Source organism: Rhodofomes roseus, assembly GCF_022264815.1.
Source record: "Rhodofomes roseus strain CIRM-BRFM 1785 chromosome Unknown C8Q71scaffold_17, whole genome shotgun sequence".
NCBI lineage: Eukaryota > Fungi > Basidiomycota > Agaricomycetes > Polyporales > Fomitopsidaceae > Rhodofomes > Rhodofomes roseus.
In genome coordinates this window covers 340,682-366,732 of record NW_025952973.1, presented here as the reverse complement: position 1 = coordinate 366,732, position 26,051 = coordinate 340,682, and the positions used below count along the sequence as shown (strand labels likewise).

Genomic DNA, 26,051 nt, shown 5'->3' with positions numbered 1-26,051 from the left:
TCTCTCGTTCCCGACGTTTGCAGCAATGTCGCGTCTATTCTGGACAATCTGTACGTACGCAGCGAATAGCTATACAGTGCCTCTCGTAACCTGTGCACCGGATTAGTTTCGAAAAGACGTAAAAGAGGGCTCTCATCTTGATGCTGAGTCTGATCTGACTCGCCTCTGCTCTCCACTCTCCAGATACATTCGTATGGGGTTCTCTTCCGCGTCCTCCAAGTAGCGGTTCTTTCTTTCTGACCAGCAAAGCTTGTGAGACGATATTGAACGCAGCCAGATGTCCATTTCCATGCACGGAGCTGGCACGGAGGATCGCCGGCCTACTACATCATCTTTACGTGGTTCCTCTTGAAGCGCTGAGCCTACCCCGGATGCGTCATCGTCGACTCGACCGGGGCGAGTTTCCACGCCTCGAGCTTCGAACCGGTATCATCCCCACAGTGCTTCCAGGGACCTGGGAAAGAGAGGTGGGCGTCGGCCGCGTGGCGGCCGCCACCGAGTCTGTGCTCCCCCACGGAACGGATGGTTCCTGGGTCTGTCGTCAACAGGCCATAGATAGATGGTGATGGGTGGACCGAGTGGATGCGTCGAGCCGTCGACGTTATTTCCTGCTAAGTATGTATAGCAAGGCACGTGTCGAGCCACCCGGATGAGGTTTTCAGATTTCTCGACCAAGCGACGGAAGTCTGCGGCGCACTGTGCGCCGTGAGTGCGCAGGATGCGGTCACTTGGGGAATAGCGATGTCTACGATTACGTGTCGAGTGAACGCATACTCTAGAGTGCCGGGACACCCTTCGGAAAAGGGTGACCGAAAGGTAGGCTCTCGGTTTTCGTGAGTTTGCTCTACGTAACACAGACAGCGACGGCACTCACCGAGTCAACACTTCAAGCGATTCACATCGGGCTCAGAGCCCGCACGGCGCCAGAGAAGATGGCATGACTCCTATGCAAGTCCCACATACGAGTTCGAAGGAAGACTGTCAAACATACCAGAACCGTCTGGATAACTGCAGTGCATTCACGCGGCGCTAACGTGCGACGGCAATCCTCGTCTACATTCCCAAGAAATCAGTATCGGCCGCCAGATGTCATACCTTCAGAAGCCGCTGCATCGAAGTGGGAATGTTAATGGGAACGGAGCCACGGTGCCCCCGGCCAACAAACGACCACGAAGCCTGTTTACCTGCCTTGACGGGCCTCCTGCCGATTCGGTTCTTCGGTCCAGCGCCACGACGGTGTGAAGCTCGCAGTGCCGACACCACCGCAGTCAGTACGACCGCAGACGAGCTATTTGTGCGGGCTGCGCACGGTGGCTTCGCGGCCGCCACGGCTTGACGACATACTATGTCCGCCGGTCTGACTGACATACGCAGCGCACCGAGTCCGAGGCTGAACGTTCAAGAGGGGCAAGGTGAGCATCCGACCTGAGGCTGACGGATTTGCTTACCCTTCACTGAGGGCGCCGGGCCACTCGACAGGCCATGCTGCACAGGCAAGAAGACTTCGCCGCAGTGACCGCAGGACAGAGAGAACGGCGAAAACGAGCACCGGGACCACTGGCTCGTGCGCAGACAAGGAAGGCCCTTCATATGAGAGCGTCACCGTGACGGTGCCTCGTTCCCTGGCGACAGGAATAGACAGTGATCCTGGGCGGACCGAGGACGGCTCCTGTGAGCGTGGAAGGGCGTTCGGAAGGCGGTCCCGAGGATGTGAGTTTGGTGGATGCCACGAGCTAGTCAGACAATAGCTACAAGGCTGCTTGACCGCGGGCGTCGTGTCGGACGAAGCTATCCAGAGCGACTAGATACCTCCGGGAGGCGTTTCATCCGGTGGACCAACTTGGTATCGCCACTTGTGGGCGTGAGGAATGACAACCCGGGCGCGGTGGATAGGCGCAGGATAAGGAACGTTGTAGACTGACGGAGCGTCCAGCAGCGTGAATGTGAAGCCATGGGCTGCGTGTGGGCGATGCAACATGCCCGAAGTGGGAGATCGAATGTGTGAATCAACGCGGAGCTGTACCAAGGCAGTTGCGTGTACAAGTGCATCCAGAGACAGTAGATGGCATGGGGATCCGAATCAGACAGAAAGCTAGCCCTGCATACAGAGAAACAGGCCAACAACACGAGGCCGATGCATACAGGTCGGAGTTCGCACTATGCACAGACGGCGAAGCAGCAGAGCGGAGCAAACCTGATTGAGCATAACTTACAACACATGTGCATTGTGGGGCCCCGATGAGAAGCGTCGCGAAGAGCGTTCAGTATGGAGACCAGGTGAGCGCGATTCGCGGGCACGTTTGCGCGACGATAGGTCGAACGTTCCTACGCAAGCCAATCTCTCGTAATTTCGCCATGGTCAATGCGACCCGGAGGTTGGTGGATGCACCAGATAAGGACTTCGTGATGTCCTGTGGGGCTACAGTTTCGGACATAGATGAGATCAACTTCGGGTTGTGAGAGGAGTCCGCGTTGTTCAATTGGTCGGGATGCGTGGTACTGTGCGGGGCTTATAGGTGAAGCATCATATGGCGAGTGTGATAGAACGATTCTGAAGGGCGTACTATCGAGGAGTATCAAAGTTTCTATCGGTGCTGACCATTCTTATCCTGGCAGCCCGCTGATGGAAGCGCTGCTTAGTGGCTAGTGGTGGGCCTCGAGGCGGTGGGTCCGCGAGCGATGCGAGATAATACAATGAGCTAGGGTGCATGGAAGACGTTCGGTGCGTCGCTTGCGCGAGGGTGAATTCATAGTGGTCGAGACATTGGGAGCGCGTTGGCAGAGGGCCGGGAAGAAGGCAGTCATGCTGGAAGCGTGCTTTCATACGTAGACGTAAGCACCGCAAGGGGTGGCTTCGAGGCGATCGCGTTATCTGCGAGGGTTGGCGGTGAGAACGGCGCATCAGGCCGCGTGCGATGGGACGAGAGACGGCAGTCACAGCGACGTTCCTGCGCCACCAGAGGCATGTGGTGGCGGGAGGAGGTATGGCCCAATATGGCTAGGTGGCTGTGGCGGGGAAAAGGTGAGAAGGCCGACAGCTTCTTCGGCATCCGGATATGGACGCAGCTTGGCAGCATATGGGCGGCTTCCGGACCGGCGATCGCTTTTCGAACGCGCCCAACGCGTCAGTTGTGGCGTCCCAATGGCGTCAGCCTGCCAGACAGGGTTCCTGGCCCTGGCCGCTTAGCAACGCTGCGCCGCGGACGCGAGCGGCGGCGGTGCGGGGGCGAGCGCGACGACGAGCAGCGGGCTCCGAGCAGTGTGCAGGGGCGAAGATACGGCGGGCACCGCTGCGGTCAAGATCGCTCGCGAGCAAGCTGGGTGATGGCGGCATATGGAGAAGGGAGGGACGCGTGTGATTGGCTACCGACAGGGCGGCCCGGACGTGCTGGCAACCGCGCCTGCAGACGAACGTGTCGCGGAAAACAGTTTGCAGCCACCGCGTCGTCCGAGCGGACTGCTATATGCACCTCTAGCTGCCCCCTACGCTGCTGCTCGCCCTGCGCTCTGCCTGGGCGGTCCTCGACCTCCGGTGTCTCGTGTATCGTTTTAGACTGCCTCGTATATTTACACCCAACAGGGGCACCCCGTCGCTCCACGCCGTGCAAGCCGCCCCGACGAGCTGCGAGTCTATAGACCATACAGTACACACCCCGCCCTCGCGCCTCGCGTTCGCATTTGACCTCACCAGCACGTCGGGCCCCGTCTGATTGCGCACGACGAGAAGCACGGCGAGATCTGCTGGGACGCTCTATCTCTGCTGCCTGCAGTTATCTGCCACGGCCCCAATCACACAGCCAGCCTCCGCCCGAACGCACGGGCTGACAGATCCCCTCGCTGTCTTTCCCGCCTTTGCTAATTTCTCTCCTCGGGTCTGTGCCGGTACGCCCGCTTCCATTGCTGCCGCTGCGTTCTCTCAGGAAACTAACCTCCATCAACCTCGCCAAACAGCCCCGCATTCCATCCATCCCCGCGCACGCTTCCTGTTGCCCCTTCATCTCCACTCCCACCTCCAGGTACTTTCTTTCCCTCCGCATTTTTAGTTCCTTTTTCCCAGATTCCCCTCCGCCAGGACCGCGTCGTTCTTTCCTCCCGTCCGCCACGATTCTTCTTCATATCCCCGCACAACGTGTTCCGCCCACACACTCCCCTGACCGCCCCCGCCCATGGAGGTGGTCTCCCCCATCTCCTGCTCACCCCCATCCTCACCCAAGTCCTCGGGCTCGCCCTCCAGCAGCCCCTACAAACGCGCTCGCGGGCACAGCACCTCCTCGCACCGCCCCTCCCTTCTTGCGCGCCGCTCCAGCAAGCCAGACTTCCTCAACTCTCTCCTCAATCTCTCTTCACCTGGCACATCAAGCACGCCACCCCTCAGCCGTGCGTCTTCCGCGCTGAACCTGCTCTATGCATCACAGAGCCAGCCACACCCACTGGGCGAGGCCCCGCCCTCGCCCGGCCCGCATGCTAGTCCGGTCGTGAGCACGTCCACCGCCACTGCGACGGGGACACTGCGCGCGCCAAGGAGGACACCCAGCGCGGCGCTGCCGTTCGTCCCGCTCACACCGATCATGGCATCGCCCAGGTTGACACCGGTCGTCTCGGCGATCACGGGGGAGAGGCCCAGGAGCAGTCTGGCATATGAAGGTGTGTCTGCATCTGAGGATGGTAGCGCGGAGAGCCAGACAACGTCCGGGGAGTCCGCATCGCAAGTGAACGACTATCTGACCTGCGGGGGCGGGGCAGTGCCTGCACTCGCCGTGCCCGTTCCTGTTCCTCACACTGTGTCGTCAAGCACGTTGACCACCGGGACCGGTGCGCACCTTGCACCACCTCCTACCTGGACATCGACCCCACCGACCCCGCCGCCAAAGCAGTCCCTCGAGATGTTCCCCTCGAGGAGCGCAAGCCGAAGCTCGCAGACGGGCAGGAGCAAGAGCCGCAGTCACAGTCGCGCGCGTGCAGCCACCCACGCCGGCCTGTCGGGCACGCGTGGCTCGAGGTCGCCATCCCGCGCAAGGCCAGTTCCGTCCTCCTCGTCCCTCGCCTCGGCGGCCACGGTCACTGCGTCCACCTCCACACTGCGAGGACGCCATCCGGTCCCGACGGCTCTTATGGTCGATGGGGAAAGGGAGAAGAGACGCATGTCCTTACCTCCGAATCTATCGCGATTGGATCCCGGTGGATCAGCTAGGGGCACGACGGCCAGCTCACCTGCGCGTGGGGGACGGGTCACCGCCAGCCCGCTCAGAGCGGTACGCTCTGGGATGGGTGTCAAGCGGCAAGGTAGCAAGAAGCTATTCCACCTGGGCGACACGGAGGGGAGCGATGGCGAGGGGGAGGAGACAGAGGAGGGGAGGAGCGCGCCGGTCAGGATCATCAGGAGGCTCTCGCGAAGAAGCAGCAGGAGTAGCAGGAGCAGCCGTGAGGTGCTGGTGGGCGACGGGCCGGAGCGGGAGCCCAGGATGGCGTTGGATATCGAGAGGGAGTCGATCTCGAGCGCACCGTCCCTACCGAAGGCGCCGCCGCCGAGCCCGCAGACAAGCCTGATGACGACCGAGAGCGAGGGGTGGAAGGAGAGGGAACGGGAGAAGGAGGAGGCGAAGGTTATGAGTGAAGCGGAGGTCGAGAGGCTGAGGGCAGCGACGAGGAAGTATCATGCGCTGATGGAACTACTCGCGACAGAGGCGGGTTACCTCATGGATCTGCGTGCGCTGGTCACAGTGCGTGTTGTTTCTTTGCTTCCACTTATGTGCTCTTCTGTGCGCGAAGCCGGCCCCGCTTGCGAGGCGCGGCGGTTCCCCGCGTCTCCGGCCTAACTGGTCAGTTGACCGCGCTTGCGGCATATGCGACCTGCGGCCCTGTGGGCTTCATCTCCGCACCTCCCTCTCGCGGGAGTTCGTGATGGGTCGATGTTGAATTGCTGATTGGGCTGTCGTGTGCAGGTCTACTTGGAGCAGCTGCCAACTCTGTCCACCGCGGCGCCTTCGTCGTCGACTTCGCCAACGCTCTCCATCCCTTCACTCGGGCTCTCCCGCAGTATACCCTCGTCCCGCTCCTCGTTTCTCCACCCACACCCTTCTCCATCGACATCAGCTAGTTCGCATCTGAGCGTACCCGATGACACAGGTCACGGGGCGGCTGAGAAGGAGAAGAAGCGTGACAAGAGCAGAGAGAGGCTGAAGGACAAGGACAAACATAAGGACAAGCACAAGGCTCGGAGCAGCGAGAAGGAGAACACGAAGGGGAGGGATGCTGGTAAGCACCGGCATAAGGGGAAAGAGAAGGTCGACGCCGCAGCTCACGATGCAGAGGAGGAGGAGAAGGAGGACTCCGTCGCTGGGCACGAAGCGTTAGGACCCGCGCCCCCGCGCTCACAAACTCATCATCGCAAGCATGCTCAGACTCGGCGCCCGATCCTTGCGGAGAGGGGTGTATCAGCGATCTGTCGGAATGCACAAGAGCTTTTGGCGTTTCACGGCCGATTTGTGAGCGAGCTTCGAGAGGCTTTGGTTGGCTTTGGGCTGTCGCGAGCATTCGAGATGGGCGAGCGGAAAGAAGAGGTCGCTATGAAGCTGGACGGCTCAGAGGCGGCCGTGCTACCCACCATTGACCAGGCTGTCGCGATCGTGGCCGAGAAGTTCGTGACCGAGGTGAGTCTCCACAAGCCGTTGCTGACTTTGCGTCGCATTGAGATCGATTTGTGTTGTAGTCGCAGTCCTTCAGCATATACGAGGGGTTCTGTCCTGGGCATAACGAGGCTGTTAACTTGATCCGGAACGTCCAGGAGAATTACCCGAATGAATGGGACGCATACGAGCAGCGGTGCTCTTTGCTCGTGGCACACCAGTTCGATCTTGTCAACCCATCACCAGAATCACATTCGGATGGCCACGGCGCAGACGGAGTCTTTGGGATGCCAACCTCTGCTACGATCTCTCCGCTGAATCCACCGGTGGTCGAGGGTACACGGACAAAACGGCGACATTCAACTTCTTCCTTGACTTTGCCTTTCTCAACGTCACACGCTGACTTGCCGAAGGTGACCGCTAACCGCTCGGAACCCATCGGCGGCGAGCACTCGCGTTCGAGGTCTGGGCATGAGCATACCAATGTGCTCTTACGACAGCATTCGCAGCAGGCGACACGACTCCGGCTTCTCGACTACCTCATCAAGCCTGTGCAGCGAGTATGCAAATATCCGTTGCTTGTTGACCAGCTCAGGACGAAGCGTGCGCGGACCCAGAGCGCAGTCGACCCGAGTACACGTCCATCTCGTGCGCCGTCAGTCAGGGACTTCCGGGCTTTGATCCATGAGGGTGGAGACGTCGTAGAACGCGCGGGGGAGGCGATGCGGCTGGTGGTAAGCCTCGTGAATCGTGCGAGCGAAACGCAGGCCCGGCTGGTACGATCGTCGCTCATTACGTCTCGGATGGTCTTCACGCAACCTACGGTGGGTTCCTCGAAAGACGGGCACGCCTCCTCGCCTGCTGGGGCCTCCAGCCCCGTCTCGCCTACTCGGACGCAGGACCTTTCTCCGGACTTCGTGGCGTCTCTTGGTGCTGTTCGGCTGGCGGGTGCGCTGGATGTGGTTCACCATCCCTCTGCACTGCATATGGTGAGCGCGGGGTCGATGCGGGCGAAGTACTTTGGAGCGTTTCTCTACTCCGGTGGGTACCTCATCCTGGTCAAGATCCCGAGGAATGGAAAGGTGTACGAGCCGAGGTACTGGTTCTCGCTTGTTGGCTTTGACCTGTTTGACTTCGAGGGGGATGAATGTGAGTTTTGCGAGTCCTCGTATTTGCGCTGTCACTGACCTTGACATCGATAGCGTCGCTTCCGTTCTCATTCCACATCTGCGGCCATGGTCACCATCTGCAGCTAGCGGCGGCTTGTCAGCCGGAGAAGGTCATTTGGATCAATGCCATCCAGGAAGCCCTCAGTCACGGCGCACCATGGACAAGTGAGCCTCCATCGAGTCTGCTCTTGGAGGACAAGGTGCAGAGCGCTCCTGCTGTCGACGAAGGGCCGTCCGAATGGTCTGCCGCGCCTCTTCCGACTATTCAGTCTGACCCAGAGCTCGAAGGGCAAGCGAGGGATCAACCACCTGACCAGGCAGCGCATGGCAGAGGTCGACCCGAGCTCAAGTCTAGGCCTCCTTCGCGCATAGACACCCTCTCATTCAGACACGAACAGCAGGCTCAGATGGCGTCCTTTGCCGCTTTGAGTCGGCGCTCATCAACCGCGTCTGTGAAGGCCTTTTTCTCGCCCATGACGCTCGATCCCTCTACGCGCATTCCTCGGCCCTCTGCGCAGGTCAGACAACAGGTCGACCATGGCTTGCACGACGTGTACTCTGACCAATGTCTCGCTGCTCGCTCTCACGCGACGATGAAGCACGAGGATCTGTTCAAGAGACCACTCCCGGCCATGACGCGCTCGAACTCAGGGCTGAGTATCTCTGGCGCCATGGGTCTGGCTGCCAAGCGGAGGTACGATATGGTGTCAGGGAAGAGAGCTTCGCTCGATGGCGGCAGGGAGCATGACCCAGATATCGGGAGCAAGCGACTCAGCACCCTTCCTGGTCGTGCCAAGCCACCGGCGTCGCCTCAGAAGAGACTCAAAAAGCCCCTGCCTTCCCTTGTGCCCACGGTGCCCTCCAACCTGGCCAAGGTCGAATCTGAAGCGGAAAGTGACAGTCAGACAACACAGAGCCCTGCTGGTCTTATGGACTCGCCCTTCCCTCCGTCGCAGTGCTCGTCTACGACGTCCTCCAATCTGCCTAGCCCTATTGATATTATCGATCCCATTCTTGGCGACATAGCGCAAGATGCGACTCTCCGTCCTTCCGACGTACTCACCGCCCCGGTTGAGGACTGGCGGCCAAAGAGAACGCGCTCCATGGTCGATAACGTGAAGTACTTCTTCCAGTCAAGACCTGCCTCACCGTCTTCGGCGTCTAGCCACCAATCCGCGACACCACCACCGCTACCGCCGAAGCAGCTTGAGGTGGATCCCCAGACCCCGCCACCACCGTCTAGTCTCACGCAGTGGTGGAGGAAAGGATCGCTTCGTCGTCGAGTGCAGAGTTCTCCAGATGTACCAGGCGACGAGGCTCAAGATCCTCCTCCCCTTCTCAGCCGCGCTTCTGCGGATGGTCGTGGCACCTTCCTTGTGCAAACTTCTGAAGAACCGATGTTACAACCCTCAGTCTCGTCCCCTGCCTCCCCGGCTGCAGGCACTCCAGGCAGCTCCCGAAGAGTGTCGATTAACGACTCTACTCCGACTCGACGGCGGTCTTTATTTGCGCCTACTAGTCGGCAACACGAGATTCCCTCACCACAGCCCTCGCCAGGCGGGTCGAGCGTAATACCCCGCAGATCCCTGCGCAACGTATGGTTCTTCCAACGGTCCAACTCCTTCACGCCTATGGACGTGAAGGAGCCTGTTTCATGACCCACGATTCCCTGCATGCATCATATACGTCTTCCTCTCTTTAATGTCATTTGCTCTGCCCGTAATTATGAGTTCTTATTCGCATGACATAACATCCTCTCACTTCGCATCCAGTCAGCACGGACAAGGCTACACACTCCGTACGCACTGCTCATGACCATTGTGTATCGTATCAAGAGTGACTTCAGATTCCATGTATCATTTGCAATCATGCTTCCTTAGACTGCCATGCATATCAATCATACCCGTTAGCTTCATGTCGTAGCATAGGCCGTATCGTAGACCCTTTCTTCCTGTGAGACTCAGAGACCCCGAGCACGATCTCGACAGCCGCGGCGCTTCTCTTGCTTTTGCCGCGACGACCACCATCACACAGTCGAGTACTGCAGGTCGGACTCTGACCTGACTACCTCGAGCCATGAGCAATCTTTCGTCTTCTTCCTCTGTGACTGCAACACCCTCCAACGTGAACATCAGCGACTACGCAGACCAGCAGCCGCCGCCACCACCCGGCAAGCGGTCTAGTCGGATCCCAGTCACGCCCGCGGTCCTCCGTTCCATTTTCGCATCTTCGCGTACCACTCTGGAGGAGCGGTCGTTGTCTCGGGTTGCATTCTTCAGGTACGCGTCCTTGAGCTGCGCGGCGAACACGCTGATACGAACGGGACTCTGTCGCGGTTCAATCGTCACAGATTCACAGGCTTCCTGCTGAGCTGCGTCGCGATTAGCTTGTGTGCTGCTAGGGGTAGGGCGATAAAGAGCGGCGCGGCCTTATTGGGTGTGGGGGTGGTTTAGAGGTTACAGTCCAGCGGCCTTCCAGGTTCACCTGCTGTACGTACTCGCGCAGCCCTTTCGCATTCAAGATATTGCAGATGACTCGGACGGATCCGTTCGCGATGTAACTCCACATTGAGGTGAAGAATCTGCACCTATGCCGGCGTGGAAGCACGCGGGCAGGAGCGCCGATATATGAAGAGCCTCGCGCGGTCGGTACGTTCGTCCTTGCGTTAAGTTGCCGCCGGCGTGTCCGCTTGCATTCAAGGGCCTCGGTCGACCTGCCCTCCGCTACCACGAACGTCCACCATGGACAGCAAGATGGGGTACCAGGAGCTGCCAGGTGCCTCTAGCGTACACGACGCCCGCCGTCGTCCTTCGCTGCCGAAGACAATCCTTTTGGCACTGTGCACGGCTGTGGCGACTGCGACGGTCCTCACGTGTAACACATTCCTTCAGAGTGCTGCGTCGCAGCGCATACACTACGTCCCGCTCAACGCTGAGACTATCCTCACTCGGTGTGCTGCGTTGGGCGAGAAACCTCGACCCCCGACGGACTTCCTCGCACGGGACGCGTCTGACAGGTATGAGCCAGGGACGAAATCCACTCTTGTCAAGAATGCCAGGATCTGGACCGGCGCGCGGAATGGCACAGAAATCGTATACGGTGATGTCTATCTCGACAAGGGTGTAGTCAAAGGGATTGGCTACATTCCCGAAGCTCTGTATGCTAGTGAACGCGAGGTGATAGTTGTCGACGCGAAGGGAGGTTGGGTTACCCCCGGTCTTGGTAGGCAATGCTACTTGTATTGTTCAGTCCGCTACTCACGCAGGAAGTTCACTGCCGTATGTAGTGGATCTCCACTCTCATGTCGGCGTGTCGAGTGTACCCGAGCTACACGGCACTCTAGATGTCAACTCTGAGCATGGCCCAATTTTGCCATGGCTGAGGAGTATTGACGCATTCAACACTCATGATGATGCATTCCAACTCGCCATCGCTGGCGGTGTGACGTCCGTCCAGGTTCTCCCTGGTAGTGGAAACGCTATTGGTAGGTGGGACCGGTGCCGCGGCGTTGACGGATACTCACACAATCGTCGTGCGTCAGCCGGCCAGGCCTTCATGTTCAAGCTTCGCAAGACGTCTGACCGGACGCCTTCATCCATGGTGCTAGAACCTCCGCACAGCCTCAATGGAAGCTCTGCAAACTCTGAACATCCAATGCGTTGGCGGCATATGAAGTACCGCTACCCATCCTATTCACTCGCCGACTGCTAAGCTAACAGGATATTCTATATAGACAAGCTTGCGGCGAAAGTCTTATTGCATACGGTAACCGCATGGACTCAATGTGGTCTTACCGCTGGGCATACAATGAAGCTCGAAGGATCAAGGACTCCCAGGACGTCTATTGCGCTAAAGCAGAGGCAGGGCTATGGGACGAGTTGAGCGGACAGAACTATCCTGATAATCTGCAGTGGGAGGCCCTTGTCGACGTCTTGAGAGGCCGAGTCAAGGTAGGCAAAGCCATGGCCGCAAGAGACCTACAACTAATGCTGCGCAGGTCTCCACACATTGCTATGAGGAAGTCGACCTAGATAGTATGGTCAGGGTACGTCTTCGTCAACAGGTCCAAAGACAGGTTGCAGTGATACTGATGGCGGTATGTAGCTGACGAACGAGTTCGAGTTCCCAATAGCCTCTTTCCACCATGCATCTGAAGCCTGGCTCGTGCCCAACCTGCTCAAGCGAACGCGAGTAGTTTGCTTCCTGCACGAGCTCGCTTTGACTGAGTTGTTATGATAGATGGGGAGGCACGCCTACCGTTGGCGTGTTCGCAGCGGTTCATCGCTACAAGCGTGAGTCGTTCCGTGGATCAGGATTCGCGCCTCGCGTACTCGCAGACAACGGGATTCCAGTCGTCATGAAGGTCAGATCATCGCTCTGCTAGTTTCATTAGCATCTAAATCTCACACGTCGCCGTTAGTCCGACCATCCCATCCTGAACAGCCGCTACCTGATGTATGAAGCACAACAGGCACATTACTGGGGTAGGTTGACATGTCTAGTTGCATGATACGTCGATCTCAGTATCGATGCGTACAGGGCTTCCGCCTCATCTTGCACTATTGTCCGTTACTGCGGTCCCTGCAACAGCAGCGGGCATGTCGCATCGTATTGGTGTCTTGCAGGAAGGCACCGATGCCGACGTCGTCCTCTGGGACTCTCACCCTCTCCAACTTGGCGCAACGCCTCGGAAGGTATGGATCGACGGTATCCTGCAAATCGGTGCGGATGAGGAAGGCATCGTCATTGGGAAAGGCAAGGAGGCCCGCCAGTTCCAGGAGGTGCCGAACGTACCCAACTGGGACAAGGAACGGAAGGAAGCCATCAAGTGGGATGGGCTTCCTCCGCTCGCACCTACTCAGTACCGAAGCCGGGTGTTGTTGAGAAATGTCCGGGAGGTGACTGTGCGGGACCCCGACGCCGAAGACCGATTGAAGACTCTCTTGGAACCTGGGGAGTTGTCAGACGTCGTGCTCGACCGCGGAAGGATTACCTGCATCGGCAAGCATTGCCTTGGTGGGATCAACGCGGAAGTCGAAATCGATCTGCAAGGAGGAGCGATCGCACCAAGCCTTATGACCTTCGGCTCGCCCCTGGGCGTCGAGGAGATCATGCTGGAAGCATCGACAGGAGATGGCGTGTTGTTTGACCCACTCCACGGTGATCCGCCTTCAATCCTTGGCGACAAGGGAGGGCTGGTGCGTACGGCAGATGCGTTGAAGTTCGGGACGAGGAACGCACTGTAGGTCCAATAGTATCGCATCCTTTCAAGCTAAGACATGACGTTGGAGAAATACAGGCTGGCGCATCGTGCAGGTGTTACGTATGCAACCTCCTCCCTTGAGAAGACCACCTACTTCACCTCGCCGGCTTTCATCGCGGGTCTGTCAGTCACCTTCCGTACGGGATCAGCGCACGCTCTCGAGCCAGGCGCCGTGATCAAGCAAATCACCGCTCTGCACATCGTACTGAGTCGCACCTCTCCGTCGTCTTTGGTGGGACAGGCGAGCGTTAGCACCCAGATCGCAGCTCTGCGACGCTTACTCCTCAACGGCGAACCGGACGATACGGAAACGGGGCACTGGTTCAAGCGAGCAGCTCAGGTGAGCTGCATATCAGTTGAAGGTCATTAAAAAGCTGAGTCAGAGCCCTAGGGCGCGATTCCGTTGGTCATTGATGTCGCTAGCGCCGATATTATGGCCGTGCTACTGAGGCTCAAGGTTGAGGTCGAGCAAGCGCGAGGCTCGCTCATGAAGATGGTGTTCTTCCGGGCCACGGAAGCTCACCTCATCGCTGACGAAATTGGTATGCCTCAGTGGTACTGCACAGTGATTGAGACGCCTCACTTTATCCAGCTAGAGAAAAGGTCGGTATCATACTGGAGCCTGCCAGGCCCTTCCCCCAAGTATGGGACGAACGCAGAATGTGAGTTCATTGCATCGTGTTGGTTCTGTAAATAGCCTCATTGCCGATACACAGTTTGGCTGGCCCGCCCCTTACGAACGACACCTCTTTGGTGAGACTCATGGATGCTGGTGTAACCGTGGCCATCGGGTGCCGCGATGCGTGGCAACCTGTCAATACTCGATTCGATGTTGCCTGGGTAGGTCTCACGGACACGATCGAGCTTAACGCAGACTGACTTGCAGGCGCAGGCTGCTCTGGAGACCAATGGCCGGATCACTAGACAAAAGGCTCAAGCACTAGTGACCACGAACCTCGAGAAGCTCCTAGACATCGAGGGATGGATAGATGAAGATGGGGGCGATCTGGTAGCGTACCAAGGAGGAAGTATCTTCGACCTTTCCAGAAAACCAGTTGCGGTTGCCTCCCCAAGACGCGGTCTCGTTGACGTATTGTAGATGAACTACAGGAACTAGTTTTTCGACCCTGGCGCTACAGTCCTCTTGCCTAACCTGTTTTCTATGTATTTGACCGGCATTCTTTCTTGGAGAACCACATTCAATAAAGCTTCCTGGCTCAGTCTGGTGCGTACGCAGAAAAGGATGCACGAATCATGCAACAATCACCTTGTTTGAAGGATGTACAGGCATGAGGATACGCTGAAGACCGGACGCCCAAGGAAAACAAAAGGAAAACGTGCCAAAAACATGTTCCCAGGGGGAGTCGAGCCCCCGTCTCCACGGTTTCGAACAGCTGCTGTTGACGCCACAACGTGATGATCTGACCACTAATCGATGGGAACGATACAAGGAAGAGCATCATTAAAACTCTTGTACAGAAATGGCACTCCTTGACTCAAAGAGGAAATCTCCATGTCCGCAACTCACCTTCGGTCAGATTGACCTGACCTGACCTTGACTTGACCACAGCTTGCAGTGACTCCTTTGACTGTCTCCATGCGCACTAGATCCCACGCTCCCGACGCAAACCCTGAGAACGGTGAGGACGCCACCGAGCGCGTCGACGAACCGACGCAGGGTGAATCTGAAGAATGCACTGGCGTGGAGGTGTGTGGGCATGCTGGTATACAGCTAGTTCTGAGTCGACGGGAAGTTGGCGGGACACAGAAATGTAGTGATTAAGATGCTTTGTGCTTCTTCCCTAGGTGCATCTGCTGAAAGCAGTGAACGGCGTTCGGAACATGCGGAGAGAGCTGGAGGAATTGCGCAGGCGAAATGGCGAGCTCGAGCAGAGACTGGAGGCGTTTGAGCAAGCTGAGGATGTGTCGATCCAGCCGAAGCGGGGTAAGAGGGGAGGGCCGACTGTGGCAAAGCTGCAGAGCGAAGCGAGACGACTCAACGGTCAGATTCGAGACTTGGAGAAGGTATGTAGGTGAAGGCGTCAGCGTGTGCTACTTGGCAGGTAGACGGCTGATGGCTGTGCTCGTCGTCCCGCTCAATGCCGACCGGCCGTATGGTTCGTTTAGGCAAGGCGTAAGGATCGCAAGAAAATCGCAAAGGTATGTTGGCCCTGTTTTGGTGGATATATGTTGGGTGCACCCATCGTCAGTTCATACTAGCTCCGGGCTCGTGAAGTCAAGGAGGATGTCGCCGAGCTTGAGGATGATGCCGAAATTTTCATCGGCGACTCTCCCCATCGCATGAGGAAGGTGAGCATCGCTCGGACGTCGAATGCATAGTGCGCGTGTAACACGGATTCAGCTGCTCCGCAGCTTCCACGACATAGTCCTGTCTAGCTCAATTGAAGAGAACGAGGAGTGCCCCATCTGCATGGATCCTCTGGAGGTTGACAAAAGCGTGAGGTACGCCCTCAGGATGGCGGTTCTGTAAGACGTAGATGTCTCACAACAGCGTCGACTGCGTGCAGCCTGCCTTGCGAACACACGTTCTGCAAGTCTTGCATATCGAAGGTATCGCCGGGCGAAGAAGACGTCATATGTCCACAGTGCCGTACCGTCTGCCCACGAGATGAGATTGACATCGTCCAATACACAGCATCCCAACAGTGGGATGATCTCCTCGAGGTGGCTAAGGCATGGGCGAAGATGGACTTGCGCAGGCAAGCGGATACCAGCGAGGAGGAAGCGGAGGAGGAATTCATTGACGATGAGCTGCCGAACGGTGACGCTAGGTCAAATCCATTTTGCTTCGGTTTTACAGAGCGAACTCGAACCTAAAGGCATTCAGCTCTGTCCGCTCTGGATCTGAGAACCCAATTGCCACATCACCTGAACCGGAGGAACCGGTTGATGCTGGGCCTCTGCCTAGCACCCCGCCGCCCGATGACGGACCACCAGCGACCCCAGTTAGTAGGAAGCGACGGATAACGTTTACCCCAGAATCGTCTCCTCTATCACAAGTGTAAGCTGAGCATTAGTTACATATCTCGCTCCAGGGGCACTAACAACCATTCAGAGATAGTGTAGAACCAGAAGATCCGGGGCCGTCAAGTTCTCTCCTCATTACCGAACTACCTGAGCCATCGTATGTAGCATACCTTCTCAACCGGCGTTCATTTGCTCACCGGGAGAATGGCAGTGTGCTCCCTGCGCCGACTCAGGATGAACCTGTCGCTGGACCTTCGTCTGCGGCCGAACAGTCGGTGATAACACCGCAAACCTCTCAGAGCGCCAGGCCCGCATACGTAGCTTCTCCAACAAGAGACAAGCGCAAACGCATGGAGGACCTGGCCGCAGCGCGGAAGCAGAAGCGACGGTTGTAAGGTTGTTCAAGCTCGTGCAAGGCGTGTTTTATCCCAAGTGTGTATCGGGTGTGTACTATTAATGTTGTATTTATGAGTTACGCGGAGCGAAACGACGTCGACGGAGCGAGGATCTGGTTCGTCAGACTGGTGAGGCTCTCCTAGGTACCATCAGGGGGGACGAACGTAACTCACTCAACTCTGCAATCCCAATCTGTATGACCTGGCTTATCTTCCTGGACCATCAAACGTCGTGGTATGTGTTACATCCTCTATCAATCCTGCTATGCGCTTTTAAACCAATGGATAGTCATGACATGCGTAATGCACAACCTCGTGAGCCCTTTATCAGAAGATGTCTCCCGAAAGGTCGCACCTGTTCTTCATTCCGGGGTCTTTAGCTTGTCTTCCTCCTGACGGTGATCCGCGTTCGAAGGCGTAGCATTCAACGACTGACCGTGTCCGCGCCAATGAACCGATTCGCGTTGGGAGCAATGGCACTGCGGCCCGAGGGGCATCACCGGGAGATCCTGTTCTATCTAAATACCATCTGTATACGAGCATTGGAAGTTTGCGTGCAACATGCGACAACTCGTCAAGCCAATGACATTCAACGGATAGCATAAGACAGGGCTCGTCCACAACCACCCTGTCTTACTTTCGTAGATGACCACAGCGCTACATACTCCTCAGACGTCTATAAAAGCAGACTGCGAACCGCCTCCACTCCCCAGTCCTCGACTACAACCACACGCATATCCACAATGTCTGTGAGTACCAGCCCGCGTCTCATAATTGTGACGAGCTACGACGCTAACGAACCTCGTTCGATGTAGGAGAAAGCTACTTGCGCAAACGTCCAGGCCAACGGCGGCAGCTGTACCTACCCGGCATGCGGCTGCGCTGAGCCACCAAAGAGCAAGTAAACGTTGCTTGCGACCGTCCAGATGCGCTATGTAGGTATGTCCGTGTATTAAAGGGTGCAATGAAGATACTGATGTTCTGTCCTTGGATAGCGATGCGCTGTCGGTAGCAAATGGGCCGTTAAGGTCTTGAATGTTGATGGTCCCAGGTTCAAGTCAGTCGGACGTGTCGGTGCTTGGAATCGTAGATGTATATCGCGAATAGGATGTCTCTTGATTCTGAATTGCTTCTTCGTGTGATGAGTCCCTCAATGCGTTCGTCAGCCTAGCAGCCAAAACCCAAAGTCGAAAGTCAATGATGGAGAGACGATCCTACGGAGATGGGTTCGACTCGGACATCGTTAGCGTTGCCTTACACGAACATGAGGAGATGAAACTACTGAGCTTCCGGGCTTGATGTGCCGGCTCTGGTACCACTGAGTGATAACGGAGGAAACATGATCAATGGATAGTTTAAGTTGGATCTATGAATATTCAGAAAAATTGAATTGACTTCGAGCCGCGGATGATCATCTGCGAGTACTTAGAGTGAACCGACCTTCCAATCACCGCCTCGCAGCGCTCGGACTGGGTTCAGAGCAATGCTGTGTACACACGCTCGCCGAGCATCCAAAGCACGGATCCGCCTCGTGTTCATCCGAGTCACTGTGTAGCGGTGACCAAATCAATCGGAGCCCATGGAGATGAACCGTCGCAAGACGGACCTCGGCTTCCACCAGGACGCCCAAATTGGGACCGAGCCAACCCTAACGTGCGGACATGTCACCGCCCGAGGACCATTGTTCTCCTGACGTAGGTCCACCCCGGCCGGGGCTTGACGAACACCCGCATTGCCATTGGGCATCCTAGGCTCCAATTGCTGTCCTCGGATAACATACAATCGCAGACATACGAGAGACGCCCAATACCTGCTCATCAGCTATAAAAGACGTACAAGGTTCGCAGTGAGTCTGCAGTCCTCGACTACACACACAGCCCACTCACCATCACCCGCCCCTTCCAACCACACACATCACTATGTCTGTGAGTGCATTGCTCGGGAAGACGGTTAATGGAAGTGGTAACTGACAGCGCGACCATAGGACAAGGCTACCTGCGCTAACGTCCAGGCCAACGGCGGCTCCTGCACCTACCCCGCATGCGGCTGCGCCGAGCCCCCGAAGAGCAAGTAACTGCTCTCGCCTTCGATGGCGGTCCTTCCCGATGAGCAGGTATGTGGGCGTGCGTACTCGTCAAGCGTGCGGTGGGCTGATTGACAGTACAACAAGGTGGACGCCGACCAGCTCTTGGAGGCGGTGAGGTTGGCGGAATGGGAGGCCGTTCGCATACTGTAGCGTCGAGAAGGGAATGATCATCACGTTTCGTATCGCGCATTTCATCACTTGGAGCCAACATGAGCACGGATTACTCCGCAGGGTAAGTGCACAGGATGAGACTCACAATGACGACCGAGTCTGTACAAACTAGAGGCTAGACCGTGTTCTGCTCGCTCACAACAGTCACTCCATCCTTCTAGCTGGTGTTTGGTGTTCGAGGACTTGCCATTCAGTAAGTTACATAATCACGGTCAATAGAAATGCCACGTACCAATTTCGTCCCAAGTCGGCGCAGTGAGTACTGTACGTCGCTTCCTCGCGGCTGACTGGAAGTGCTTTCGGAGCGCAATAACAGAAGACATCGTATACATACATGGCCTCGGCATAATGTCCATATGAAGCTCAGGACCACGGTGGTCGAACATTTGACCTGAGGAAATGCACCGTGGTCCGTGACGATTATTGTCGATGACCGGTCGCCGCGTTCGTAGCGGTTCCTTGCGATGCCAATATTGAATGCCCCATAGCGAATGAAAGGATCCAAGTGTTCATAAATATAACCAAATGGGCGGCTCGAAGCAGAGACGCAGTCAGAAAGCACTGGCAGAGACTGGCAGGCGGCCCGGACTAGAGGATGGGCGTCTATAATGGTTCCGCGACGATCAAGATCGACCTTATTTAATCACAGCCACCGCCGGCCCCTCTCCCGTGCCACCATCCACCATGCCCCTCACCCGCTCCCAATCCCAGTCCCAGCGTGGACCGCCGCGCAAGAAGGCTCGTCGAAGCGCACGACTAAATTACGCAGAAGCAGCGTTCCTACCGTCTGATTCGGAGAGCGCATACAGCGCTGAGACCACAGATGCTGGGGGCGATACGGAGACAGAAGGATTAAGTGAGCCTCTTTCCAGAGCAGTCCGAGGTGCCACACGCCGCACACATAACGAGGTCTCGGACGACGAGGACACAGAGGTGAGCGCGCTTTGCTGGGAAGCGTTCACCGGTGCTGACGAGAGAATATCCAGGACAACTTCTCAGAGGCTCTCCGGAGGGTTCAGACGCTCTGGGAGAGTTCCAAGTCGGAGAATGCAGAACTTCGTGATCAGCTTAGGAGCACCCGCTTGGGTAGAGGACACCTCACAAACTACTCCACAAAGCGACAGCAGGCAAAAGATGCGCAGACTATCAAAGAGCTAAAGGAGAGGGTGTACACGCTGATGGGTGACAATGCTGAGCTGAGGCTTGAGAACCGCACGCTGCTTGAGCAGGTCAGTCATGCATTGACTCTCGATATTTTGTCAGCTAAATTCGCACAAGGTTGGAGGCAAGCGCAAACGATCGCCGTCAGTCTCCGACTCGGAACCTGGGATTGCCGAAAAGGGCGAGCTGGCCAGGGTCGCATTGGCAGTGAGGGCGATTCTGATCATGATTTTTTCGCAACTCACAGCAAACCCAGCGAGAGATCAGCCCCGAAATCGAGCTTCTGCAGCCTGTTTCCAAGCCATCTCACAGTGCATCAGACAAAGAGCACGCCATGAAGACTGTGATTACCGAGCTCAAATACAGGCACAGCAGCATTAATCATTCATCTACGCAGTTATTCCGCCGCTTCTACCACATCATGAACGATGCCGCGAAGAATGAGGCTACGAAGTCTAGGCGTCAAGGCGGCCCCAGTAGGGAGAAAAGTTGGAACGCGCTTCGCGCGATCGCGAATGAGTGGGCAGATATTGAGCCGCCCGACGAGAACGAGTCAGAGGGAGAGGTCGACGCCAACCTGCCCCCGGGTGACTCCGAGGAGCAGGAGGTGGAGGTAGATGTGATGTGCGTGTAATGTGCGCTGCCCCTCACCACTGTCCTACCGATACTGACCCAGCCTTCCTCTCATTCACCCGCTCAGACCCACTCGATCTTCATCACGCACTCCCTCAAGCACGCCCCTCGCTACCCCTCCCGAAACACCCATGGCAGGTGTAGGGTTCGTCAGGGGGCGCCGCATCTTCAAGAAGTCCCAGGTCAGCATGCACAGCCCTGGGCCGTCACTGTTAGGAGCCGACGCAGGACCTTCGCAAGGCACGGCGCCGTCCGGAACTACAGGAGCTGACGGGGCACTCGAACCCGGTACCCACCCAACTGTGCACCTCGCCTCTCCTGACTCGGCCTCCCCGACGACGCCTGCGCGCGCTCAAAACTCCGTTCCCGACGACACAAACACAACACAGTCCGCACGCTTGCCTCCCACCCCCACTCTTGTCGCCTGATGAGCGAAACGAGAGGTCTTGTATGATGTACGATTGGGAATGTATTGATGGGTATGCTTGAATATTGTTGTGTGTATGGTATGTATTATACGGCCATGGGCATGTTGTACCGTCAGTGCGGAGCAATATTGGATGTGTTCACCGGGTACTCCGAGGCTACGCAGCTCAGACGGACGTGTGCCTTTCCGCGTCTTGCTTCCTCTCGGTCATTCAATGTCGCCGAGTACGTGTACACGTGTGATTTGCGAACCTATTCCTTGGGCTTCCTGCCGTCTATAGGGGATCCTGCCGGGGTGGCAGCCGTTGAGCTCGCGGGACTGTCAATCTCGTCTAGCTGCACTTGTCCCCACGATTTTGCAGCGACGGCCATACCCTGGACTGAGAACAGGATTGACATTCAACTGAGGTTAATCCGCGAGCGAAGCAAATCCTTCAGCACCCGAAGATGTCTGCTCTTAGATACTGCCTTAGGGAGACTAGCCACCTGCCATGTCATCCTAGTACTCCTATGTGTACAGTTCAAAGACCTGCCGAGCGTCATGAGCCGAGTGCTGCAGACGTTCGCATTGTCATCCCTATATGTACCTTGCTCAGCCAGAAGCACTACGCCCAGCGATGAAAATGACAACGACTACCAGGGGCCGATGCCATGCCCATAATCAAGATCTGGAGCGAACATGAAGCCTGCATCGTAGCGGATAGCCGCATTCGGACCAACTGCACGGAGTACTTACTCTGATGTGTTGGGGCCCCGACAGGCCCTGTAAAATCGCAACAATGAGCACGCCAGAAGACAGCGGACGTTATATACACCAGATATAGTCGGAGGTACACACGCATCCACGCATATCGCTCAGCTCGGTCCACCAGTCCTCGCCATCTTCTTGTCATGCCCTCTCTTCCGGTCATGGTTTCCCCGACTCGCCTTGTTCTTGTCCTTCCATACCCTGTCCCTCGCGGTGTCGCCCGGTCCACCTCCACGACCACCACCGCGACCGCCCCCGCGGCCACCACGTCCCCTGCCGCCCCGTCCGCGACCTCGGCCTCGGGGGGTGCCTCGGTGCGCGTCTTGGGAAGAAGAGGATGAGGGAAGGATCTGGTTGCCGGTGAACTCGTGTTTGGCGAGGATCTTGTCTTTGTTTGGCTATGTACGAAGTGTTAGCATGCCAGTAAGAGCAACGACCGAGGAGCACAAGCGAACGTACATTCCGTTCCAGCATAATTTTCCACCCCTCGATCTGTTCGTCTGTCCATCCTGGAAGCGCATGCTTGTTAGCACCTGCACGACGAGAGCGCAAGCAAACACCGCACCTGTCTGTTCCTTCAGCTCCGTCCGCGCCTTGCTCTTCCTCGTCTGTCCATCCCTCTCAAAGAGTTTCTGGTCCCTTAGGTACGCTAACTCCAAGACCGTCTCCGGCTTCCTCTTTTCCTCCTCATCCTCCTCACTGTCCGTCGCACTCTCCCCGTCCGGACCGTCCAGCTCGCTCTCGTCACCATCGCGCACCTTCACCCCGCTGCCCTCGACGTCGTCTAGCTCGTCCTCGAACGCAACGACCTTGCCTTTGGGTTTGCCCGCGGCGGAGTACCCGTAGAGGTCCGCGTCGTCCTCATCGTCCTCGTCATAATTGGCCTCTTCTGCGCGCCGGAGTATGTCGGCTTTCATCTCGGCTACGACGGAGCGGTCCTGCAGAAGGGTCTCCGCGTCGTCCCTGTGCGCATGAGAGCAAACATATGTCAGCCCAGCTTCGAGTGGAAGTGAAGGTATGAGCTCCAGAAGATAGTACGCACCGCTTCTTCCCAACCCTCGCGCTCCCTAGATCAATCTTCTCCTCGTCGAAGACGTTCCGCCGCTCGCGCGTATACACAAACTCGTCCGGCGCTTTCTCCGCCGCACCAACCACGCCCACATCGGCCTTCGCAGCGCGCATCGCACTATCCACCTCTTCCTGGCTCGGCGCCGTGCCTTCCAACAACGCGCCCAGGAGCCGCTCCGCGTCCCCGCGATACGGGTAGCTTTCACTCGATAGGAGGTAACGCAAGTAAGGCGCGGGCATGTCGGGTAAGATGTCGAGTACCTGAGCGACGGCCGCGTCCAGTGCAGGGTCCGCGCGTGGCTCTACCGCCACTGCCTTCCCCTTGCCTTTGCTGCTGCTAGGAGCAGAGGATCCACGCCCACGCGCGTCGATGCCCGGCGGCACGCCAGACGAGCGCAATAGGAGCTTCAGTGCACCAGGTCCAGAGGAACCCTCTCCCTCGGGCGCATCGAGCGCGCGCAAGGCGGACTCGAGGAGCTCGCCGCGGGGGTCGTCTAAGCTCTTCAGCGCGTCCTTGAGCGTGCGCGAAAGGTCATACGCGTGCTGGTAGTCCGCGACGAGCGGACGGTCGAGGAACGGCGTTGTCCCATTCGGGCGGAAGCGCGGGACGTCGAGCAGGCCAAAGATGACCTCGAACGCAGGGTCCGCGGCGCGTACGGGCTGCGCTGCGACGTCGGCGATGAGTGCGCGGATGAGCAGGTGGAAGCTGTCGATGAGTGCGACTTTGGTTTCGAGGATAAGCCGCTCCCAGTCGTCTAGCGGGCCGTCGTTCGAGGAGCGGACGTTGAGCCCGCCATAGGATTGGGCGATCGACCCGAGCCCGTAATCGTAGGCCCGTGCGAGGGCGGTCATGAAATGCTTGTCCTGCGCGAAGAGACGAGTGAGGTCCGATGGCGCTGGGCGCAGGAGAGAGAAGAGGATGTGCGCCGTCTTGCGCAGGCCGTATAGACCTTGAGTGTTGGCGTCCGCAAGTAGAGTGGTGAATGCAGGGATCGCTTCGTCCTTCACCTGCGAGACGAGCGGTGAGCTGCTATGAGAGAACGCCGTGGAGAAGAGACTCCGGAACCGTGTCAGATTCGTCAAGCCGTACGCTACGCTGAGATCCAGGAGTGTCTGCAAGTTGAGAGATCCTGAGGACGCCAGCCTCTCCGCGAAGAGAAATACACGCTGTCGGATAGTCTTCTCCACCGGAGACAAGTTCGCGAAGACATTCTGACCCGCACTCTGTGACTGCTCCCAAATTAGCGAGTTAAGTACGAGTTGTGCAGCATCCTTCGCATAGGAGGAGATAAATGCTTGGGTAGCAGACGTGTTGGTTTGCGATGCTGGTAGAGCAAGTGTCTGTGCAAGACGAGAAGAGATGGTCTGGTGGAGTGTTGCGGCCTGCGAGGGTGATAGTGCTGCCCTCGCTTTGCTGGATGGGTAGGGCGGGAGACCCTCCACCGAAATTGCCATGCTTATACCGTATATGTTCTGTGCGGAGGAAATGTTACCCCAACCACTTTAGGAGGAGGAGCGAGCGAGACACGGCCACGAAATGCAGGATGCGGATGAGTGTGAACGGCAGGCGCTCACAGGAGGGTGTCGGGACCAGCGTCTACCAAAGTATGTCGACCTTGATCGCCACTTGCCAGATTTTCTGAAGAACTCGCTCGCTGAAGGAAGTTCTCCATGTGTGATTTACAGTACTACTAAGTATGTGATGATGCCTACGCTACAGATCCGAATTCAAGTCTACAATACTAAGCGCGTACACAAGTCGACTGAGAGGACGAGACAACAAGTCCTATGATACCGATACAGATCCTCACGTTCGCTAGACAATCCTTCCTAGGGCAGTGTGTTGAACGACAACTCGAACTTACACATCCTCTTCTTGAATCCCCGGCGACTGTGAACGCCTGGGCCGCCATGCCTCCCGTCCCCTCCGCAAGCCTTCGGATGTGCCTCCCTCTTGTGGCTGTTCCTCATCCTCGTCAACAACCCTCGTCCTCCACTGCCCAGAGCCCCTTCTCCACAGGTTCGAGCCTCCAGCCGCGTTTGGGCTACCGTCTCGGTCTGCGCCCCCATCAGCTTCGCGGATCCCGCCTTCCCCCCGGGCGAAGTGCATGCTCCTCCTCCTCAACCCCGCAAACCTCTCGTTAGCCTGCGCCGGGTTCGCCGGCCCTGCATTCTGGAAGTACGGCTTGAACGCATCCGGCTGCTCTCGGCCCAGCCGCCGTCGCGGAAGCGGAGGAGCGGCGGGCTGCTGCTGCTGCACTTGTGGCTGAGACGGCGCCTCAGATTCGGACTGACCATCACCGGCCTTCTTCGCCCGCAGCTTTCCTTGCTCGTCGATTGTCCAGTGAACGGGCTGCTCGGGCGTCCCGGCATGGATACTCGGCACGACAGACGTAGCCCGGGGTGGCGTGTCCTTCAAGTTATCTCCCAACTGCAATTGCGCAACGAGCTTGGAGAGCGAGGTCTGGCCGCCTGGTGTGGGAGGTCGTACGGGCGTGCTGGTTGGTTCCTGTCCGTTCACCACAACGAATTGCATAGCAGCGGCTATCCCGATAGGAGAATCGACGTTGCCAGAGCTTGACCCAGCAACTTGCTCCGGTAAGGCGACCTTGTCAGAGGTACCTGACGTGGGCTGCGTGTCCTGTATGGGATCCTTCAAGGTCAGGACAGCCGAAGTCGATTCCTGAATAGTGTAGGCGATCTCCGACTCCAAGGGTGTGAACCTCACAGAAGGGCTCGCAGGGGGCGGAACATCGACATTCGGAAGCAGGGGTGTCACCGGGTCCACAACTTGTCCTGGAGTAGGAGCCACAGCACCCGTAGATGCCACCAAAGACGTCGCGGAGAGGCCAGCGGTAGCAACGGCGCACTCACTCTCGGCATCTTCGTCGTCCAGCACTTGACTCGCCACACTCTGCACAGAAGGTGGCGCTGTCGCAAGATCGTCGACCGGGGAGGCCCTTTCGAGCTCAGGCATAGCGTCGACTTTCGTAACCGCAGGACATGAGATATCGTACCCCGGCAGAGCCCCGCCCGTCGTATGATTCCTAGAGCTGACAGTCGCTGCAGCACCTCTCCGGTGCGTGTCCGGCACAGGACGTGTCGCAGGTGTCCAAGCGAACGCAGGTGAAGACCCCCTAGTCACAGGCCCTGGACGCGAGGGTGTCTCGTAGATGACGTGCCGAGGCATGGCTTGCGCATACGACGGCGTTGAAGGAGTAGAACTCGCAGGTGGCTCGCAGGGCGACTGGCCACTCGTCGCAGAGCTCGCGCTCATAGTTGACGATGCGATGGGCTGGCCTATCAGCGCTGCAGGC

General features: G+C 57.6%; 7 protein-coding genes and 1 non-coding gene across 8 annotated transcripts; 6 read left to right on the top strand and 2 right to left on the bottom strand.

Moving 5' to 3' along the window:
* The first annotated feature begins 2,712 nt into the window (after window positions 1–2,712).
* Window positions 2,713–4,054, top strand: C8Q71DRAFT_173895 (uncharacterized protein). The gene is made up of 2 exons (XM_047916758.1): window positions 2,713–3,882; window positions 3,952–4,054. The coding sequence occupies exon 1, from the start codon at window positions 2,965–2,967 to the stop codon at window positions 3,634–3,636; it is 672 nt and encodes a 223-aa protein (XP_047776481.1). The 5' UTR covers window positions 2,713–2,964; the 3' UTR covers window positions 3,637–3,882; window positions 3,952–4,054.
* A 1,552-nt stretch (window positions 4,055–5,606) lies between these two features.
* On the top strand, window positions 5,607–9,453 carry C8Q71DRAFT_712117 (uncharacterized protein; the record flags this gene model as incomplete). Its single annotated transcript, XM_047920837.1, has 4 exons — window positions 5,607–5,720; window positions 5,943–6,650; window positions 6,710–7,775; window positions 7,883–9,453. The coding sequence occupies 4 exons, from the start codon at window positions 5,607–5,609 to the stop codon at window positions 9,451–9,453; spliced, it is 3,459 nt and encodes a 1,152-aa protein (XP_047776480.1).
* Window positions 9,454–9,730: 277 nt separating this feature from the next.
* Window positions 9,731–10,421, top strand: C8Q71DRAFT_772442 (uncharacterized protein). The gene is made up of 2 exons (XM_047924409.1): window positions 9,731–10,074; window positions 10,146–10,421. The coding sequence occupies exons 1-2, from the start codon at window positions 9,872–9,874 to the stop codon at window positions 10,246–10,248; spliced, it is 306 nt and encodes a 101-aa protein (XP_047776479.1). The 5' UTR covers window positions 9,731–9,871; the 3' UTR covers window positions 10,249–10,421.
* A 115-nt stretch (window positions 10,422–10,536) lies between these two features.
* C8Q71DRAFT_712148 (uncharacterized protein) lies at window positions 10,537–14,157 on the top strand (the record flags this gene model as incomplete). The annotated part of the gene is given in 14 exon segments (XM_047920840.1): window positions 10,537–11,017; window positions 11,082–11,279; window positions 11,337–11,469; window positions 11,529–11,745; window positions 11,793–11,840; window positions 11,900–12,021; window positions 12,035–12,158; window positions 12,216–12,279; window positions 12,335–13,037; window positions 13,095–13,398; window positions 13,450–13,600; window positions 13,651–13,720; window positions 13,775–13,898; window positions 13,951–14,157. The coding sequence occupies 14 exon segments, from the start codon at window positions 10,537–10,539 to the stop codon at window positions 14,155–14,157; spliced, it is 2,946 nt and encodes a 981-aa protein (XP_047776478.1).
* Window positions 14,158–14,407: 250 nt separating this feature from the next.
* Window positions 14,408–14,501, bottom strand: C8Q71DRAFT_t105. Its single transcript has one exon. It is a non-coding gene; the product is annotated as a tRNA-His (tRNA).
* A 12-nt stretch (window positions 14,502–14,513) lies between these two features.
* C8Q71DRAFT_772431 (uncharacterized protein) lies at window positions 14,514–16,933 on the top strand. The gene is made up of 10 exons (XM_047924408.1): window positions 14,514–14,766; window positions 14,865–15,083; window positions 15,186–15,218; window positions 15,279–15,368; window positions 15,421–15,521; window positions 15,587–15,850; window positions 15,907–16,080; window positions 16,135–16,203; window positions 16,258–16,554; window positions 16,616–16,933. The coding sequence occupies exons 1-9, from the start codon at window positions 14,656–14,658 to the stop codon at window positions 16,439–16,441; spliced, it is 1,245 nt and encodes a 414-aa protein (XP_047776477.1). The 5' UTR covers window positions 14,514–14,655; the 3' UTR covers window positions 16,442–16,554; window positions 16,616–16,933.
* A 2,426-nt stretch (window positions 16,934–19,359) lies between these two features.
* Window positions 19,360–21,122, top strand: C8Q71DRAFT_772389 (uncharacterized protein). Its single transcript, XM_047924407.1, has 5 exons — window positions 19,360–19,631; window positions 19,685–19,927; window positions 19,977–20,066; window positions 20,116–20,483; window positions 20,560–21,122. The coding sequence occupies exons 1-5, from the start codon at window positions 19,383–19,385 to the stop codon at window positions 20,918–20,920; spliced, it is 1,311 nt and encodes a 436-aa protein (XP_047776476.1). The 5' UTR covers window positions 19,360–19,382; the 3' UTR covers window positions 20,921–21,122.
* A 540-nt stretch (window positions 21,123–21,662) lies between these two features.
* On the bottom strand, window positions 21,663–24,299 carry C8Q71DRAFT_838852 (uncharacterized protein). Its single transcript, XM_047926492.1, has 4 exons — window positions 22,709–24,299; window positions 22,232–22,629; window positions 22,126–22,175; window positions 21,663–22,064 (listed from the first exon to the last, which is right to left on the bottom strand). Exons 1-4 carry the CDS (start codon window positions 24,187–24,189, stop codon window positions 21,774–21,776), a joined length of 2,220 nt encoding a protein of 739 aa, XP_047776475.1. The 5' UTR covers window positions 24,190–24,299; the 3' UTR covers window positions 21,663–21,773.
* Window positions 24,300–26,051: the final 1,752 nt, after the last annotated feature.

Excerpts from the sequence above, each read along its gene's own strand:
- C8Q71DRAFT_173895 (XM_047916758.1), top strand. The coding sequence starts at position 2,965 with ATGTGGTGGCGGGAGGAGGTATGGCCCAATATGGCTAGGTGGCTGTGG.
- C8Q71DRAFT_772442 (XM_047924409.1), top strand. The coding sequence starts at position 9,872 with ATGAGCAATCTTTCGTCTTCTTCCTCTGTGACTGCAACACCCTCCAAC. Across the intron at positions 10,075-10,145 it reads TCTCGGGTTGCATTCTTCAG|ATTCACAGGCTTCCTGCTGA; the intron begins GTACGCGTCCTT and ends CAATCGTCACAG.
- C8Q71DRAFT_772431 (XM_047924408.1), top strand. The coding sequence starts at position 14,656 with ATGCGCACTAGATCCCACGCTCCCGACGCAAACCCTGAGAACGGTGAG. Across the intron at positions 15,522-15,586 it reads GAGGTTGACAAAAGCGTGAG|CCTGCCTTGCGAACACACGT; the intron begins GTACGCCCTCAG and ends GACTGCGTGCAG. Across the intron at positions 16,204-16,257 it reads ACCGAACTACCTGAGCCATC|TGTGCTCCCTGCGCCGACTC; the intron begins GTATGTAGCATA and ends GGAGAATGGCAG.
- C8Q71DRAFT_772389 (XM_047924407.1), top strand. The coding sequence starts at position 19,383 with ATGCCCCTCACCCGCTCCCAATCCCAGTCCCAGCGTGGACCGCCGCGC. Across the intron at positions 19,928-19,976 it reads ACCGCACGCTGCTTGAGCAG|GTTGGAGGCAAGCGCAAACG; the intron begins GTCAGTCATGCA and ends AATTCGCACAAG. Across the intron at positions 20,484-20,559 it reads GAGGTGGAGGTAGATGTGAT|ACCCACTCGATCTTCATCAC; the intron begins GTGCGTGTAATG and ends TCACCCGCTCAG.
- C8Q71DRAFT_838852 (XM_047926492.1), bottom strand. The coding sequence starts at position 24,189 with ATGGCAATTTCGGTGGAGGGTCTCCCGCCCTACCCATCCAGCAAAGCG. Across the intron at positions 22,630-22,708 it reads GCGAGGGTTGGGAAGAAGCG|GGACGACGCGGAGACCCTTC; the intron begins GTGCGTACTATC and ends TCATGCGCACAG. Across the intron at positions 22,065-22,125 it reads AAATTATGCTGGAACGGAAT|CCAAACAAAGACAAGATCCT; the intron begins GTACGTTCGCTT and ends CTTCGTACATAG.